The sequence below is a fragment of the Sorex araneus genome, chromosome X (assembly GCF_027595985.1).
Source record: "Sorex araneus isolate mSorAra2 chromosome X, mSorAra2.pri, whole genome shotgun sequence".
Lineage (NCBI taxonomy): Eukaryota > Metazoa > Chordata > Mammalia > Eulipotyphla > Soricidae > Sorex > Sorex araneus.
In genome coordinates, this window is record NC_073313.1 from 94,537,125 (window position 1) to 94,557,807 (window position 20,683).

Below are 20,683 nucleotides of genomic sequence, written 5' to 3' on the forward strand. Positions count from 1 at the left end.
AACTCCTGCTCATATTTTCTACCCATTTTTTGATAGTATTGGATATTTTTCTTGTAGAGTTCTACCAGTGCTTTATATATCTTGGATATTAACCTCTTGTCAGATGAATGGTTTGCAAATAATTTCTCCCAGTCTCTGGGCTATCTTTCTATTCTGGTCATCATTTCCTTTGAGATGCAATGGCTTTTTAGTATAGCATAGTACCATTTGTTTATGTTTGCTTCTACTTTCTTCATCAGTGGCATTTCATCCTTAAAGATACGTCTAGCTAGAAACAGACCAGCAGACCAATGGAACAGAGTTGAATATCCTGTCATAGATGCCCAAATATATGGCCACTTAATCTTTGACAAAGGAGCAAGAAATATGAAGTGGAACAAGGAAAGCCTCTTCAACAAGTGGTGCTGGTAAAACTGGATAGCTACCTGCAAAAAAATGAACTCTGACCTCTGTCTAATGCCAAGCACAAAAGTCAGATCAAAGTGGATTAAAGACCTCAATATCAGACATGAATCTATAAGGTACATCGAGGAAAATGTAGGCAGAACTCTCCATGATGCTGAAGCTAAAAGCATCTTTAAGGATGAAACAGCACTGACCATGCAAGTGGAAACAAACATAAACAAATGGGACTACATCAAACTAAGAAGCTTCTGCACTTCAAAAGAAACAGTAACCAAAATACAGAAAGAGCCCACAGAATGGGAAAGAATATTTACCCAATACCCATCTGATAAGGGATTAATATCCGGGATAGACAAGACACTAGTAGAATTGTATGAGAAAAAAAACTTCCAACCCCATCAAAAAAATGGGGAGAAGAAATTAACACAAGTTTCTCAAAAAAGAAAGACAAATAGCCAAAAGGCACATGAAAAAAGTGCTCCACATCGCTAGTCATCAGGGAGATGAAAATCAAAACAACAATGTGATATCATCACATACCACAGAGACTGGCACACATTCAGAAGAATAAAAGCAACTAGTGCTGGCCTGGATGTGGGGAAATAGGGACACTCCTTCACTGTTGGTGGCAATGCCAAGTGGTCCAGCCTTTCTGGATAACAATATGGACAGTCCTTCAAAAACTATAAATTGAACTTCCATATGACCCCACAATACCACTTCTGGGAATATATCCCGAGGATGTAAAAAAGCACAGTATAAATGACATCTGTATCTATATGTTCATTGCAGCACTGTCCACAATAGCCAATTTCTGGAAACAACCCAAGTGCCCTAGAACAGATAAATGGTTAAAGAAACTTTGGTATATTTACACAGTGGAATACTATGCAGCTGTTAGGAGAGATGAAGTCATGAAATTTGCTTATAAATGGATAGACATGGAGAGTATCATGCTAAGTGAAATGAGTCAGAAAGAGAGGGACAGACATCGAAGGACTGCATTCATTTGTGGAGTATAGAATAACATCACATGAGGCTGACACCCAAGGACAGTAGAGACAAGGGCCAGGAAGATTGCCACATAGCTGGAAGCCTGCTTCATGAGCGGAGGGCAGAAGGCAGATGGAGTAGAGAAGGGATCACTAAGAAAATGATGGCTGGAGGAATCAGTTGGGATGGGTGATGTGTGCCAAAAGTAGATAATGGACCAAACACGATGACCTTTCAGTGTCTGTATTGCAAGCCATAATGCCCCAACGTAGAGAGAGAGTTGGGAAATATTGCCTGCCATGGAGGCAGGGGAAGGTGAGAAAGGGGGGTATACAGGGGATATTGGTATGTGGGGAATGTGCACTGGTGGAGGGTTGGGTGTTTGATCACTGTGTGATTGTAACCCAAACATGAAAGCTTGTAACTATCTCACAGTGATTCAATAAAATTTATAAAAAAGATAACATCTAGCTTCAATGACATAAGGAGTTATGACTATATTTTCCTCTATGGAACTTTAGGATTCAGGTCTGTTATCTGGGTCTTTCATCCATTTTGATTTGACTTTTGTGCATGGCTTTGGAAAGATGTCTGTGTTAATTTTTCTTGCATGTGGCTGCCCATTTTACCCAACACCATTTGTTGAAAAGACTTTTCATGCTCCACTTGATACGTTTGTTCATATATCAAAAATTAATTGACCTTAGCATCTGTCTCTGGATTTTCTATTCTATTCATTGATCAGAGGGTCTGTCATTGTTTCAGTATCACACTGTATTACTTACTAGCACTTCAGAATACAATTTGAAATTGGGGAAAGTGATGCCTCTCATATTATTTTCCCCAAGAATTGCTTTAAATATTTGGTTGGGTTTGTTATTCCGTATAAATTTTATGGGTGTTTTATCTATTTCTTTGGAAAAGGTCATGGATATATGCAGAGAGACTGCATTGAGTCTGTATAAAGCTTTGGGGGATCATCCCAATCCATGAGCAGGCAATGTGGTTCCATCTTATTGTGTCCTCTTTGATTTATTGAAGTAATGTTTTATAGTTTTATTTGGATAGGTATTTAACTCTTTAGTTAAAAAATCCCTAGGTACTTGATTTTCTTTTTTTCTATTTTTTTTTTAGAAGAGGGAGTTGAGCACATCTGGTGATGCTTGAGGTAACTCTTGGCTCTAAACTTAAAATTACTCCTTGTGGTGCTACAGGAGCCATATGGGATGCCAGGGAATAAACCTGGATTGGCCATATGAAATACAAACAACCTACCTGCTGTACTAACTCTCTGGCCCCTGAACTTGATTTTCTGAGGCACAATTTTGAATGGAATTTAAAAAAAATCTATTCTATTTCATGATATGCATATAGGACAGCCATGGACTTTTGCATGTTAATTTTGTAACCTGCCACTTTACTGTACAAATACATTGTTTCTAGGAGCCTTTTGTGGAGTCTTTATATTTTCTATATATAGTATAAGATCATCTATAAGTAGTGAAAACTTGACTTCTTCCTTCCCTATCTGGGTGCTTTTGATACCTTTTTCTTGCTAATTGCTATAGCAAGTACCCAGTAATATATTGAATAGTAGTGGTGAGAGTAGGCAACCTTATCTTATGCCTGATTTTAAGGGAAAGGACTTTAGTTTTTCCCCACAGAGTATAATGTTTGCTGTCAGTATGTGGTAATCGCTTTGACTATTTTGAGGAAGTTTCTTCAATCCCCATTTTATTGATTTTTTAAAATATCTCTTACATGAATGGGTGTTGAATCTTGTCAATATGATCATATAATTTTTATTTTTCTGTATTTGTATGGTATATATTTTTATTGAATCACCATGAGATACAGTTACAAAACTTTCATGATTGAGTTTCAATCACACAATGATTGAATACCCATCCCTCCACTAGTGTACATTTTCCACCACCAATGTCCCCAGTATCCCTCCTGCCACCCTCACCCCACCCCACCACTTCCCTCTGTGGCAGACAATTTCCTTCTGACTTTCTCTCTCCTTTTGGACACTATGGTTTGCAATACAGATACTGAGAGGCCACCTCAGTATTTACTTTATTTACTTTCAGCACACATCTTCCCTCCCGAGTGATCCCTCTAACCATCATTGAATTAGTGATCCCTTCTCTATCACAGCTGCCTTCTCTCTCAGCTTATGAGGCAGGGTTACAACCATGGATCAATCTTCCTGGCCCTTGTCTCTACAGTCCTTGGATGTTATTCTATTATTATGCTATTTTATATTCCACAAATGAGTGCAGTCATTCTATGTCTGTCCCTCTCTTTCTGACTCATTTCACTTAGCATGTTACACTCTTACATGGTCTATTTTATTGATTGAATTAGTTTATGTTAAACTGACCTTGCAAACCTGGCATGAATCCCACTTGGTTATGGTATATGATTTTTTGATAAGTTATTGTATTTGATTTGATAGTAATTTGTTGAGAATCTTTGCATCTATGCATATCAGAGATATTGGAGTCTATCCTATTTTGTGCTGTCTCAGTCTGCTTTTTGTATCAGCGTGATGTTTGCTTCACAGAAACTGTTTAGTAATGTCTCTATTTCTTCAATTTCTTGGAAGATCCTTGGAATAAATGGGAGTAGATCTTCTTTAAATGTTTGAGACAATTCACTAGTTATTCCATCTGAACTTTTGTTTTTGGGAAGACTTTTGGTTACCATTTTAATTTGCTGAATAGTGATATGGTCAGATGTTTCAAATCATCTTATTTCAGCTGAGGAGGTTTTAGGAGTATAGGAGTTCAATAATGTAACTATTTCTTCTAGGTTATCTTGTTTCTTAGCATAAAGATTTTCAAAGCAATCTCTGATGATCCTTTCAATTTCTGTGGTATCTACTGTGATTTTCTCCCCCTTTCATTTCTTATTTGATTAAATAGTGTTCTCTCAGTCTCGCAAGTTGTTTATCAATCTTGTTTATTTTTTCAAAGAATCATTACTTGGTTTTGTTCATCTTTTGTATTATTTTATTGGGTTCCAATGCAGTAATTTTCTTCTGCCTTCTTTGGGATCCATTTCTTGGTCATTTTTCAGTTTCTCAAACTGTGCTGTTAGGTTATTTCTGCGGGCACTTTCTTCCTGATGAATGCTTGCATACCCATGAACTTTCCTCTTAATAATACATTTGTTGTGTCCCATAAATTCTGCTAGCTCGTGCCTCATTCTTATTTGTTTCCAGTAATCTTTTGCTTTCCTCTCTGATTTCTTCTCTGAATTACTAGTTATTCAGTAGTGAACTGTTTAACTTCCAGGTGTTTGAATCATTTCTACATTTCTGTTTTTGGTTAATTCTCAGAGAATTATGGTCCGGGAAGATAGTTTTTGAGTTTATAGAGAGATGTTTTGTGGCTTAACATGTTGTCTATCATGGAGAATATTCCATTTACATTGGTGAAGAATATGTTTTCTGCTTTTTCAGGATTAAAAGTTACATTTCAGTTATATATATTATGTTTATCTATGTATATCCACATAGATATACTATAGATAGATAGAGATACAGATATATAGATATACACACCCTGAGCACCTCTCCTATTTCTTCCTTCAAATCTAACATTTCCTTCTTGAGGTTTAGTCCAGCTGATCTATCAAGTGCTGATAGAGTGGTGTTCAATTTTTCCAACTATTGTTCTGTTTTTATCAATGTCTTTCTTTGAGTCTATGAGAAGCTATTTTACAAAGTTTGTTGGTCCTTTGTTAGATGCATATGTGCTTGAGTGTGAGTTCTTCCTGGTGTATATATCCCATCATTATGAAGAAATGTTCCACATTCTTTCTTATAACTTTTTAAAAATATTGAAGTTGATGTTATCTTATACCAGTAGCCCACACCAACCTTTATGTGGGGGTTGTTTGCTTGAAATATTTCCTTCCAATCTTTTACTTTGAGACTCTTTTTGCCCTTACTGTTCAAATGTGTTTCTTGTAAGCAGCAGAATGTTGGTTTCGATGTTCTAATTGTTTTTGCCATGCAGGATCCCTTAATTTGTGTAGTTAGACTTTTGACATTGAGTGAGATTATTGTCATGGAGTCTTGTGCCACCTTTCTTGTTATGTTTGTGAGATTTGTCTTGTCTTCGAGTAAAACTTTTAGTTCTTGTAGAGATGGTTTCAAGTATATGAAGTTCCCCAGCTACTGTTGACCTGTGAAGTTGTGTATTCCTTCAGATCTGAATGAGAGTCTGGCTGGGTATTCTTTTTTATTGAATTACCATGAGATACAGTTACAAAGTTTTCATGATTAAGTTTCAGTCATACAGTGGTTGAACACCCATCCCTCCACCACTGTACATTTCCTACCACCAATGTCCCCAGTATTTGTCCTGTCACCCTCACCCCACCCCACCCACGACTTTTATGGCAGACACTTTCCTTTTTACTCTCTCTGCTTTGGGGCATTATGGTTTGCAATACAGATACTGAGAGGCCATCATATTTGGTCCTTTGTCTACTTTCAGAACACATCTCCCATTCCTAGTGATCCTTCCAAGTATCATTGACTTGGTAAAGTATTGGGGAGGTGTTCATTTCATTGAGCTTTTAAAAGTATATCCCACCATTGTCTTCAGACCCAGAGGGTTTCAGATGATAAATTTGCTATAAATCTTATTGATCACTCCTTTATGTATAATTTCTGTCTTTGATCTTTCTGCTTTCAGTATTCTATATCTATCTATGCTTTTCATTATTCGGATTAGGATGGGTCTTGTATTTTTATTTGAATCTCTTTTGACCCTCTTTGGCCATTTCAGATCTGGTACTTGCACTCTCCAGCTCTGGGATCTCTCCTCAATGATGTCTTCTCCATTAAGATTACCTTCCTACTGATGATTCCTAGGTTGTTCCTCTTGAATTCATTCCAGAGTTCTCTTGTCTGCTGTTCATTTATGTTGAGTCTTTGCCTTGTCCTCTACTTTTTCTTGGAGGTTTTCTACATTTTATCTTGGAGTTGACTGATTTTGTCCTCAGGTACTGCTACACTGCTGCTAATGCCTTCCAGTGAGTTTTTCATGTTATTTAATTAATTCATTAGTTATGTTATTTATCGTGTGGTTTTCTAATTTCTGCTTTCATATCCTCTTTTGTTTTATTGTCTGTTCATTACATTATTTTTGAGCTCCTTAAACATCCTCAATATTTACTCTATGAAGTCCTTATCAGAGAGGTCCTAAAACTGGTTATTACTAGTTGAATCTTCAGGGTTACCATCTTTGGTCACTAATTATGGTGGGGTTCTGCAGTGTTTCAACATAGTGCCTTTTGTACCCTGGAGATGACTTTTTTGTGGCGTTGTATGGATTAGCGTCTAGATTCAGAATGTCACTGTATCCCCTCTGTGAGATATGTGAAGCCAAGAAATGCACAGTTGCGTAGCAGCCATGATCTTCTAGGGCTCCTGACTGACCTAGGTTGAAATGGTGCAGTTCTGTTTGCATCTTTCTAGCTCTACATTTGTGGTACCATGAGCAAGGCCTTCCAGGTACCAGTGGAGGATTTTCAGAGGGCCTAGCTGGGCTGGCTGCTGCTTTTTGAGGGCTTCTGACCTGGGGTTGAAGTGGCACAGTTCTGAATACAGCTTTCTAGCATTGAACTTGTGGCACTGGATGAGTCAGGTGAAATTCTTACTAAGGAATGATATATCTCACTTATGGTATTCTGAGTCTTCTAAAAGGTCTTTTGTCCTCAAGCTTCTGCTACTACCAGCAGTAAGCAGGTCAATTTTCAGAATACTGTGTTGGTAAGTAGGTGGTATGAGGGCACTCCTATTGACAGACAAAAATCAGTGAATGAAAGGAACCCAGGGTAAGAATTTGACAGCACTTTTTGCTTAGATCTTGAGTACTTAAAGGATTTTAATCAAGCAGCTTAAGTGTGGCTATATGGACTTTGCAAACACACTAAATTAGGTTTGATTTTCTGCTTCTTAGTAACAAACCAGGAGAAACTGCATTATTGAGAAGATTTAGCCTGAGGGGATTTATATCTCTTTCATAGGTGAATTGCCAAAGCCTTAAATTTCATAGAAGTTAAAAAACCAACAAAAGCATTATGCATGGAGATGATGCACTTGAGTCTGATAGGTTTAAGATAGAAATGACACAATTTAAATGTCATTAAAATTTTGAGCTTAAAAGCTTATGATAGATATTAAAGTACTTTTGTCTGATTATCTTCTACAAAACTTGCAATGGTCTTGGAGAGCTTGAATGATCAGGAACTTGTAATTTAGCATTTTAAAGCACCTTCTGAAAGCAAGGGATGGGAAAGCAGAAAGGTAGTCAATAAATTGCATGTAATGCATAAACTATTTTATCTAAAGGAAGAGATAAAAATGACCTCACTCTTTTTGTATCAGTCGTTGGGCTCTAGAAGTTTTCTGGCAGATATTTTCTTTAGATAGCTTAAAGATGTTTGATTAAGGAGTGTGTGAGAGGCAGAATCAAGCTAGGCAATTGGAATATAATTGCTGCATATTGGGGAACATGAGTTAAACTGCTTTATTAAGCTGTACCCTATGGGATATTTACTGTCTGCAGTTTAGATCTGGAGAATGGGATGAGGTCTATTTAAATCTGCACAACAAGCAATATCACAATAGGACCTCCCCATTTGTTTATCCCAAACAATTTCCCCATTTGTATCTATTAGTTTTGGGGTTTAGTTGCTTATTTTTCCTATTAAGGTTTTGGGCCACACCCAGCTGTGATTAGAGGCTGCTTCTGGCTCCATACAGAAAGATCACTCCTGGTAGTGCTTGGAGGACCATATGTAGCAGTAGGGGTTGAGGTGTGGTTAGCTACACGTGAGGCACATGACTAAATCCATGGACTCTATCTCCAGCTTCAGTCTGGATCTATTGACTAGGTTTCCATGCTCTTTTAAGAGTTCATAGGTTAAAGACAAAGTGAAGATTGAGCACTTTCCCTGCAGCTAGGTGCACACTTTGTGGGACTCAATTTAATTGGACATATTTCCCTATACTTTGCTCAGAATGGCGGACTTCTGTGCATCATTAATGCTACTTCATAGGGTTCATCTGTATCATTTGAAGAAAAGGGGCACTTCTGTCAAATAATTAGACCTTCTGACAAAAAGCCCAATTCCAGATTTGAGGAGAGAATAGTTGGCATTTTTTATTGAACCCTTGCCTCTCTGTCTTTTAACTGGAAGGGCAGATCGACTTTCTGTCTTCCTTAATGAAAAATGAATCTTTCTTAGGAGAGTGACAACCTAAGAGATAATTTCTTTGAGTAAAGAAATGTCAGTGTGAATAGCATCTATAAAGTTGCCACTTGCTCCAGGAGTGTGAATGACTCTGAGTACGCTGAGGGAATGTGACCTGGAATCAAGCATCCCCAACTCTGTCTTTATCTCCAGGCTCTCAGCTCACTTTTAAGCCAGAGGTGCCAATTTGAAGAGTAGCTCAGGACTTTCTCTCTCCATCACCTTTATCTTAGTTCAAAGTGCTAAGAATATGAGGAATATGACAGATGCCTACGGGAATTAGCCCTTTGTCAATTAGGACCTCAATTTCCTTTGGACATTTTCCTCACTTTCATTTTCTGTTACATGATTTCTACACTTGAAAAGGAAGAAAAACTCTAACTGTATTCATTGAATTTAAACATATTCAGGTGATAACTACAGATGTATTAATTTAGCTGGGAGACCACAGATAAGTAGAATAGGTATCTTGGAAGCAGAATTTAAAAACCAACTTAGAGGCACCTCTTTAAGGTAGGTGAGAATGCCATATCTGGTGTAACACCAAATTCCCTTTCTTCAATACATTTAATAAATGAAGTCATCATGCTTAGTGAATAGAATGGTGGATCAGGAATCATGACATCTGAGTTATAGAGTCTAAGCTCTGCCAAGCTGTGTCACAGTCCCTGCCATCATTCCTGTCATTCCCGTCTTATATCAAGCATTGATTATCTGGTTTAACCAAGGCTGATTTCTTGGGTTCCTTGCTGGTCCCCATACACATCTCTAATGTGAAACTTTGTAGGCTAAACAGTGTCCAAAATCTCCAGTAGTATCAACATTTCTTTTTTAAAATGTTCTCTTAAAATACTTGTTACCTGCAAGCCATAAAAACTTAAACTTGTGGTCTGTGGACCACTTGAGCTGAGACAATTACCATGTAGTGACCTTATAGATATCCAGCTCAAAATTAAAACTGCTGAAAGCAGGTAGACAGTTTCAAGTCCATAATGTTCTAAAGAGCTTACATAATGGGGCACTTTGTGTCCTACTGACGTTTGTTTCAAAAATAGCCTTCTTAGTGACACAAGGTGCCCTAAACATCAACCTTGATTTCATTTTCTTTAGAGAAAAATGTATACATTTGGGAATCATTTGAAAAAAAGGCTTATCAATTTCTTTCTTATTTAACAAATTTAATTCATTTTTATTTTTTCTTGAGATTTTTATGGCAGACTCTGACATCTCCTTTGCAAAGCCTGTCTCATCTCTGCCCTTTCTTTATTTTTTCAATACTCTGATATATTTCACATACTGAAAGAATAAGAGAAAATCCCTAAAGATAAAGTAGTGCCCATATCTATAGTTTTCATGTTCATTAAAAGTAGTTACATGTTCCCCATACTTTTTTTACTAAGTACTTAGAGAAATCATGGAATTTTCGGACTTTGTTCTTAAGCAGCTTGCAAATCAAAAGAGGCCAGGCTGCCAGAAACAAATGCCTATCTTTCCACTTTTCTCTATCAATGATATAGAAGTTGAAAAATCCCCAATGCTGAACTTCTAAATGAAGATGAAGACACATTTAGCATATGAGATCATTCTCCCTAGCAGGATGCTTCACTCTGAACATGATAAGAATACCCGTTTTGATAGACACAGGTTTTAGAGGAAATTGAAATTTGGGAGTTCAATCAAAGGGGTTGGTTTGCTGTCAGTTACCTAGAATGGCTTTGTTATAATAGCAAAAAGCATCAGAAATTTGTTCCAGGTCAGAAAAGGAGTCTGTAAGAGCCTTACCTGGCTACTGCTTTTGCATTTAGTAGAAAGAACTGAAAAGAAATGATAAAAGGCTCCTTCAGGATCATTTTACCATTTTACAGCAAAATGATGACTTCTAAATTAAGATAGTCCTAAACCAGATTCTATAAATCTAAAGTTACCTTATTCATATATATATATATATGAATTAGAAAGAGAATGCCAATGTGGGTATTGAAGTATAAAGTACAAAGGACATGCTAAAGGAGAAATCAAATATTGAAAAGGGGAGTCTATGTATGCAGAGTATCAGGAAATCTGCCTTTCTTTCACTATGCTTAATGTCCTGTTCAAAGCCAGGAAGACTTCAAGCTATTTATAAAGCATGACAGGTTTTATTTTGAAGCACTAGAAGGCTTGGACTACTGAGTCATGATCGGTAGGTAGAGTTCATGTCAGTTACTCTGCTTCAGTAGAAATTGACACCCATTCTCCTTTGGTCAAATATTGTTTTCCCTCAGAATGACTAAGGTACTAAGGGCCTTTGTAATACTTTAAAACTATCATTCAGGATAGAAGAGATCAAGAATAACACATTGGATACTGATAATATGTAATATTCAAACAATAGATTTCATAGAGTAATTGGTTCACATAATTTTGTCACTGTAACTGAGCTTGGCACAGGACTTCACCTATCTAGTCCTCAATTTTCTCATCTGTATAATGTTAATAATGGAACCTATTTGAAGGTGTCTTGGGATGACTATTGCATAATTTCTGTAAAACACTTTGCACACTGGCAATAAATACATAACAAATGGTAGTGGATAATAGCAATAAACCATAAGATTACTTTCCATCATATATAGAACTTATTGACTGGAATTACTGCATGCTAAACAATCATTAAAGCAAAAAAGTGAATATCTACTAGGAACCATGTAATGTGGCAAGATGAGGGGAGAAAATATAAGACAGGACCTCTTGGAAACTTAGTGTTTGGAAGATAAGGGACAGTAAAGAGATGATGACTTGATCACTGACTGGTAAATATGAACTTAAAGTAATGTCAAGATGGTTCCAAGTTTCTTAAGGTCCTTCAAAATGCACAACAGGTATTATATCCCTTTGTTTGGTTCCTATATCTGGTATTGAAAATTATCTTTCTCATGACTGGGTTCACTTTAATTTCATCTGCAACTCAGCACTGTCCCAGTTCCAGCATCAACTTGACCCAAGACAGAAGCTAATGGACACCAGCTCCCATTGCTGAGGGCTAAGGTTCAAATTGCCTTGCTGCTTGTCTAACTGGAGAATGGTACCCTAGTTTTGAAGCTGGAGGTCCACTCTCATTTTAAGCCTTGGTTATTTCTGTGCTCCTATTTTTAGAAATTAGCTTCTGCCTTTGTGCTTGTTCTCAAGGACCTGTCCCAAAATCTTATTTAGTGACCCCGGTGCAATCTTACAATTGGAAAGCTATACTTTATTTTTGCTCATTACCCTCCTTAAGTACTCTAATCCTATCTGTAACCTAAAGTCCAATAGATAACTTGGGTGCTTGCTTATTGCCAGATTCTTCATACAACCATTTCTTATATTTTGATGTTCCTCTAAATTGTTCTATAGACAGGGTAAAGTCATTGTTAATAATCCTCATTGATAAAACAAAATCTCTCTTGCTGCTAATGTCATTTGGATTAGTTGTTAAGTGTTGGTTCACCCAATGGACAGCTCTCATGCCCAATTTTACCTGTAACCTCATGTCTGAGATCTGACATTTCTAGTGGTGAAATAGTTTAAAGCTAATCCACTGAATATCATGAAGATACTGCTATATGACTCATGAAATCCATAAATACCACTGTAATTCTTTTGTACTTTGCACATGAGTGGGACTTTGGTAGAACCTTACAGTTCATTTATGTAGACACAGAAATTTCATCATACAAGGTGCTGGGAATTGAAATAAATTAAATATGGTTTTTGCTATCTTCAAAAAGTTCACAGTTTAGTTGGGACAACTAAACTTTTAAATATTTCATTATATTTAAAAGTGCTGTAATAAAGTGAAATGTACGAAGGAAAAAAAAACAGGGGTACTTAACCAGAATGCAGGCAGATAAAAGGGATAAAAGAATTCCTGAAAACAGTGACTGAGTTCTGGAGAACTTAGAGGTGACATTAGCCTTCTCAAGAGAGACAAAGCCACTTCCAGGAATGTCCTAAGTGAGAGCTAGACATCTCAGCACAAAATACATCCTTGTTATAGCTGCAACATTGAGTGTAAAGAAGAAAGAGTATAAGAAGAAACTAGAGAGGTAGGCAGGTGACCGATTATGAAATGTCCTATTTGTCATGTTAAGGAATTGGGTTTTATTTTGAGTTTTAAGGTGAGAAATTACAATAATATAAAGATTTTATTTATCAGAGTTGAGTAGAGTTAGGAATGTCAGTAAAATGACTGAGAAATAAATGATACTTGATACTTGAATCTTAAGTTAGATGATTATCATAAGAAAGAAGTGTTTGTCTGGCTTTGAGAGTCAGAGGATGAGTTGATAGGACATGGTGTTTATCTACAAAGGGAAATAGGAAGAATGCTTGGGATGCTTAGACAAACTACTTAGGCAATGAGTTGGGTGGTGTTTCTTCTGTCTGAGATAAGGGAAAAATAGAAGGGACAGATTTTCAATAGATGGTAGGCTTTATTTAATGTTGCTGAATAAAAGCCCCAATTCAATTTTTCTTTCAGTAAAATATCCCTGCTGCCCCAATGATGCTGCTGACAACATGCTTTTATAGAATTTAACTGTGGTAGGATATTTTTCTAAAAGAATATATGAAAACTATATAATTTGATAACCATGGCATTTGAGAATTAAATATATCTTATTTTTTCATTGGAAAGTTTAGAAGTAGATCAGATCCTTAAATAACATCACTTCTTTCAACATTGTTTTATTATAACTCTGATAAGAAAAATAATTGATTGCTGGTGGATTACTGTCCACATGGAGTTTGTACAGTGACACTGCACGTCTGTGTGGATTTTCTCCAGGTCATCTGGTTTTCTCCCACATCCCAAAGAAGAACATATTAGGTTCATTGTTCTGTCTTAATTCTTCCAACTATGTGAGTGTGGGTGTATATATTAGTACAACATGTGATGGAAGGCTTTTCTGTCCAAGGTTAGTTTATGCCTTGTACCATGAACTTCTGGAATAGGCTCCGGGCACATGAGGCCATAATGTTGTATACATGGATTGAAAAATGCATAAATAAATTAATTATCCCATATAAATAGTTGTTAATATTAAGAACATTTTGTGTCCTTATGTAGGTATTTGATGTTTTGTGAACATAAATATGCTGTTGGAATTTAACTATGGTTTATACCTTCTGGCCTATCTTTAAAGTTACATTTGCTTAAAGTTACAGTTTATCAGAACTTATAGATGACAAAGTAAATGGAAGTAGAGTCAAAGACTTACCCCATAGACAAGTTCCCCAACCATGCCATTCCATATTTTAGTCTCTGGATCTCTTGCACCATATTTCCCATCACCAACAATGGATAATTTGTATTTGATCCTTACATGTTTGGCTATTTCATAAGCTAAGTCTACACAATAGCCTTCATATCGCTCATTTCCTTCTAGTTGTTCATGATTCTTCTTATACATCACATATGGTGATTCCTTTGGGACCAGAATTAAAAGAAAAAAAAATTACCCTTACACATTTCTAAAAGATGGTAAATTTGTTAAAGAAGCCTCCATTTTGTTGTTGTTGTTATTTTGTGGAATCACAACTGGCAGTGCTCATGGCTTGCTTCTGTGCTCAAGTTCTGTGCTCAGGAGTCACTTCTTGCAGTTACCCGGGGCCATATCCAGTCTGAGATATACCTCATTTCATCAGTGACCAAGACATGTGTTGACCCGGGGTACTGGCTCTCCAGTCCCAACCTCTTTTGTGAATAATAAAGATTGGCATTTGAAAAGAGCTTTAGTTTTTTACTAATTACTAAATCAACTATCTATTTATAGGGCAGCATATTCCCCAGAGTCCTTAACTTATGGCTTAAAGTAGTAAGAAAGTTCTTCTTGAAAGTTTAAAAGATGCACTGGTTTTCTTTGGTTTAGTAAAATTGGCCAGAGGTATTTCCCTTAGTTACATGAAAATGAACTGCCTTTTAATTTCTTGGGATTTACCATGTGGGAAGCACAGCCATGCAGATAAGCCCTAGGGAAGCACTATTATTTTTCTGAAGCTCATTCATTTTTATGTCCTTTGGGTTTAGCATAGTATATCCAGGACAGAGTGAGTGTTGATCTGTATGTTTAAACACAAGGTGTACTTTAAATTAATTATCACTTAGTCACAATTTCAGACCTAAAGATATACTGATTTTTAAAGTGTGTTCATTTCAGTCAGTAAAAACAAACCAGATTTTAGTAAAGCAACTTAAAAATGAAATTAGAATACTATCTTAAGTCCAATACTGCTTTGAAATTTTCAGAAAAAGCCTTGAAATGGTCTTATCACATAGGCAGGATATTATTATTTATCTATTTAGTAATTTTGAAAAATACAACCTGAGAAATTGTGACATGCATAAAAACACACTAGTGGTAATTCTGATACTAGAACCCTAATCTACTATCTATTTTGCCACCCTTCCTGGAAAATAGTCATTTGGGCAAGAGGTATGAAAGAGGAGATTATGTGAAACTTGCGAATTTTTAAAGTGACATTCTATTCATCATCATAACAAAGTACCTTGAGAAAGTTCCTAAAGTGGCCTAAATAGAAGTTTTTATTGTTTGGCCTTGAGGCTAACTAGTGCTTTTCAGAAAACAGAAGTCCTGTGCAGACAGCCCATACTTACCAGAATGGTTGTCACTACTATGGTCCTGTTCTCTGAGGATGCACTATCATTGCTGATTTGCTGATCCGAGAAAGGCACAAACCGTTCATATTCATTCCAGTAGCCAGCCTAGAAAGAATAGACTTTCACCTGGTTGCCTGGTTGCCTATTATTCACTCGAAAATACTTCATGAAATCCAAACGTCATTGTGAAATGAAACTATTTTTTTAGTTACTAGAGTTTTGCTAGGATTGATCTCTTGGTTCCTTCTGTCTTGCTACCTGGACTAGAACCTGAATCCAAATCTTGAGGGTTCCCATTCCAAATTCACCTTTACTAATACTTTGTAAAATAAATCCAGCACATAGTAGAATGATCAATCAGTTTCCATCCCCCACTCCCTGACCCCGACCCACCTTTAAGATTAGACAGCTAAAAAATTCTGTAAAACTAGGATTGAGGTTTGAACATTCAGTATCCTCCAAAATGACACAAGATACTGTATATTCTGGGGTTTCATCAAATGACTATAAAACCCTCACTTCATGCCTACCTCAACTATTAAGATGATAGAAACAAATCAGTCAATTGTAGTAAAAGATGTTTTGTCCAGAGTCCATTTGTGGATGAGGTTGCAAAGTGAGCTTACTTTAAGAGTTAGTAATTAACTAATTCTCCTATAATAAATAGTTAATTTCAACTTGCTTTGATTAAACTGCATGGACTTTGGCCAATTCTGCTGAAACAACAGCATGTTATAATATTGGTGATTACTTTCCTTTATTTTAGGAAATTGTCAATAACTCCTAATTGTTCTACTTTTATAGAATCAGCCTCAGAAGAATATACTTCTTCAATAATGTGTAGAACAGTGTTTCCCAAAGTAGGCAATACTGCCACTCTTGGGGTGTGGGTGCTGGAACTATATAGTAGCCTTGGGTGTATTTGAGGAGATGTTAAATAATTTTTTTCTTCTGAAAAGGGATTGGTGGCCAAATTAATTTTGGAAATTTTGAATGAAACACTTTGGTTACAAATCAACTCTGCATCATATCTAACCTATTCATCATATAGAAAGGCAGAAAATATTTTTAAGAAATTTGCTTTTATGCACTTGTCTTCTAGTACCTATTTTATTTTTTATTTTTTTATTTGAATCACTGTGGGATAGTTAGCGAACTTTCGTGTTTGAATTTCAGTCATACAATCTCTCCACCAGTGCACATTCTACACCACCAATGTCCCCAGTATTACCCCCCCTTCCAACCCTCTCCCTGCATCTATTGCATACAATTTCCCCCATACTATCTCTCTACTTTGGGGCATTATGATTTGCAATATAGATACTGAGAGACTATCACATTTGTACCTATTTTTTCTGCCTGTGCCCTGTTACTTTCTGAGATTTTCCCCTTTAGATAACTGCTTTGGTTACTTACTTTTCGAGAGCCACCGACTTTCATTTCATACACATCGATGGTATAATTTGTCCTACGTCCATAGGTGTCAAATTGGATGTTGCCAGTCATTCCTTGTACTTGTACCTGCAATGGAAATGAACATGTTGAATCTAAAAACAGCACCACTATTGGCTTCCAGGTATCAGGGATGAGGTTTGCTGATGATCCTGGAATCCAGGAGCACATCTATCTTGACTTGTTGAGCTGTGTCAGCTAATCATATCTATATACTTCTTCATTTTTTCTCCAGTTTTTTCTGTTTGATTTTTATTTGTGACTGCCTTTTAATTGTAAAGTTTTCAATGAATGTTATAGGCAATTGTCTATATATTACAGTGAAAGGGCCATGCAAATCATATTCAAAGACCTGAATTTTCCACTAATTAAATTTTTTAAAGGGAGTGGACTGAAGAAATTATTTTTTATTGTTGCAATGCTGGAATTCATGTTTGTGCTCATGTCAGAGGAGGCACCTGGTGGTACTGTACTTAGCAAGGTGGGTACACCTACCCCTCAGCCACATTCCCAAATCCCTAATCAGTATTTATAATTAGAGAATACATTCTTCTAAATGATGAGTTCCTTAGATGTGGTGCATGTATATCTATACACAATCGAATATCACTCAACTATGAGAAAGGTGTAATCTTGCCATTTGCAAAAACATGGATAGATCTAGAGGATATTATGCTAAATAAAATAAATCATATGGGGAAGGGAAAATACCATATGACTTCACTTACATGTAGAACCTAAAGAAACAAAACAAACAACAGAACAAACTCTTAGATTACAAGAACAATACTGTGATATTAGAAGAGGAGGAAAAAGAGGGGTCAGAAATAGATAAAATGGGTCAACTGTACTCTGATGCATGATAACTGGAATTTCAGTGATGAGAATAGTGTATTACATATGCCTGGGACCTATATTATGTTATAAACTCAGTTAATAAAATTCAAATACATATAAAGTTTTTTGCTTCTATAGCAATGAAATATAAAATGCTTTTATTATACTATATGGAATAAGAAAATTGTAATTGCATAGGATAAATGAGTTTTCAGTCTATAGAAATTATCACAAATTATGATGGTTTAAATGTATTTAAATTTTTCATGATTTTAAGATAGAGTGATTTTTTTGCTTCATCTCAGGGGGAACACGTATTCTGTAGGTAAACGATTAACCTGTTATATAGGCTCTATGAATTTTAAATATAAAGTAGTAAAATAATTCTGAATAGAAACAAAAACCCCTGTGAGTTCCTTGAGGGCTGTAGTTTTGTCTGAGTGTTGAAAATATTAGAATGTAAACTGAATTAAAAAACATCATCTCAGATCTTCTGGATTCATACCCTATCATGAATTGTATGATTTTGCGCATATTTCCTTATTCTTGTATCTCAATATTCTAATATGCAAAATAGAAAATATTGGGAATATCTGAGTTGTTGTATAAGATGAGTTACTTATAAGTAATAGTTTGAATAGTGTATATATAACATATAAGAATGTTACATGCCTATAACATCCATGGAAAATTTCACAATTAAAAGGCACTATGTTGAATAGTGTATGAATAGTTTATGACATATAATGTACACTGCAGTGCTTGATTGCTATAATGGCAATTATTATTGATAAAAATGAATTTAGCTTTTTTTCTTGAAACAGTTACAGATTTATCAGATACCACAGAAACAGGAGTAAGATGTTTCTTCCCTTTAACTTTTTTTCTCTAACTTTAACTACTATACACAGGGAGTGTTGAGCAGGGCCATGCAGGAATAATCCATAGACAAATAACTTTCAAGCATAATGAATCATTGTATGGAGTAGAGACACTAGAATAGTCTGGACACCTCTTTGGGATGCCAATAGCAGATTCATGAATGCCATAAGTTTGGACTATCCCTCAGATAAAAATATGTTTTTAAGGACTTGTGTGTCTGTGACAATTTCCCACCATTCCATCTGGGATTCCTTCTTTAAACCTCTCAGCAGTCTATATTAAGATGCTCCTCCTCTGGATTAGACAGCTCTGTGCATAAAATGTTACCGTAACATTTTAATTATTTATATATTTTTGTCTTACTATATGGGGAGGATTTCAATATGAGAGATACTTTTTTCCTGTGTTTTTAGCTCTAATATAGAACGTGGAGTAGGTTAATGTACAAGAGGACAAATTTGTGGATAGTTAACAGTGGAAAAACTGTTAACTGTACAGGTGGAAAATAACAACTTAGAAATTTGACATATTTCAGTAGACTGAACTGAGCCTGATTTTTGTATTTACTGTATATTGTGAGGAAAATGGTTGCCTAGTTTGTGGACAGTTTTTAAGGTTTTTAAAAGTATTTGTTTACATATTAGCTGTTTATTTGTATTTTTTGGTTTATAGCCATACCTGGCTATGCTCAGGGATCACACCTGGCAGTACACAAGGGACTGACTACATGTGGTGCTGGGGATTGAACCTGGGTTGGCTGTGTGCAAGATAAGTTCCTCAGCCAGTATACTATTTCTCTAGCCTCTACATATTAACAATTTGAATGTAAATTTCCTTCATCTTTTGTATGTTTTTATACTAATTTGGGGCTTGATATATACTCATTTGTACTCAATAAATATTCAATGAGTAAATGGAGTTCTTATTCATTAAAATGGCTTCCTTAGAAAACTTCATCAGACTATGCTGGAGAGATAATATAGTGGGTAGGGTGCTTGCCTTGCATGTAGATGACCTAGTTTGAATCCTGGCACCCTATGTGGTCCTCCAAGTCCTCCAGGAGTGATCTTTGAGTGCAGAGTCAGGGTTAAGAACTGGGAGCAGATAGGTATGACCCCCCCAAAAAATCTCCATCAGACAGTGATTTATTTGGCTGTTTTCTTTGAAAGAATGATTTCTTGAGCTGTAATTATGTGCTAGTAACAATAGAAAAGCTTTTACACAATTTATTATTACCTTTAATTAACTCATATAGAAGGGCATTTTTTTTAATATAGAAAGACCTTTAATACTCCAGAAAATTTTCTCCTTTGTAATCTCTCTGATAGTGAAGTTGTACTAAGCATTTTTCAAAAAACAATGTCTACTTTTAGAAAAGGTTAATATCTTTCAGTCTCTGGAGCAATAGGAAGAGGTTGGGATGTCGAAAGTGGTAAAACATCCTTTTGATTGCGTGTTTGATTATGAAGTCCTGGGAAAAAAGTTATTTATGAGACTTCTAGTTTGAGCTTTATCAGGGAGTTAGACAAGCAGAAACTATTCTGCAGTAGTATAAATAAGCAAATTCTTTTATCCTTAATTCTATTAGCAAACTTTCTATTTTGAGAATCTAGTTATTTGTGTCAGGAATGGGGCGTCAATTGGATGTGTTGGCACCTGCCCCTTGTGGTTTTGTTGATGAAAGCCCCTTTTGATTCACTCTGAGGGAGTTTTATATTTCACTCATAATTATATTTCACCTGGCAATACAAATCTTGTAAAAGCTATGAAGGTTGAATTTAATTAACTTCTCTTCAAAATTGTGCAGTGCTACCTCCATAAAACTACACTTAGGGCATTTGTTCGATAACTGACACAATGACATAAAATCTGCATAAAAATGAATCATATCTTTTTCTTGGAGTGAGACATAGGGTTTACTAACCTCTTTTGATTGAATACTTCCAAGTTGGCAAATTTAAGACAACAGTAAAAGGACCAAGAACAGAAAATGATGTATGTTATGAAGCATTTACGAATTCTTCCTTGCTAGGTTTTATAGAGAATTATCTTATCATTGCCCTTTTCTTTATTTACTTAGATGTCCTTTACATCAGAATAATTAAATAAGTATAAATAAAAGAGTACTGTACACTGGGAGCTCATTATAATTCATGCAGACACATGTAGCATAAAGAAAAATATTCAAAAAAGAGCTTG

The 20,683-nt window shown here is 35.9% G+C and overlaps 1 protein-coding gene across 5 annotated transcripts in view; it reads right to left on the reverse strand.

The window, feature by feature from the left end:
- The window catches only part of GRIA3 (glutamate ionotropic receptor AMPA type subunit 3), a 358,867-nt gene that overhangs the window by 82,111 nt on the left and 256,073 nt on the right, over positions 1-20,683 (reverse strand). For all 5 annotated transcript variants that reach the window (XR_008627437.1, XM_055123303.1, XM_004606340.2 and 2 more), the window contains exons 8-10: positions 16,730-16,834; positions 15,311-15,418; positions 13,914-14,120 (exon numbers count right to left, since the gene is read on the reverse strand). Coding sequence is in view for 4 of the 5 variants with exons in the window: in XM_055123303.1 (XP_054979278.1) it covers positions 13,914-14,120; positions 15,311-15,418; positions 16,730-16,834 (420 nt within the window). In the remaining variant the exon portion in view is untranslated. The remainder of the gene's footprint in view (positions 1-13,913; positions 14,121-15,310; positions 15,419-16,729; positions 16,835-20,683) is intronic.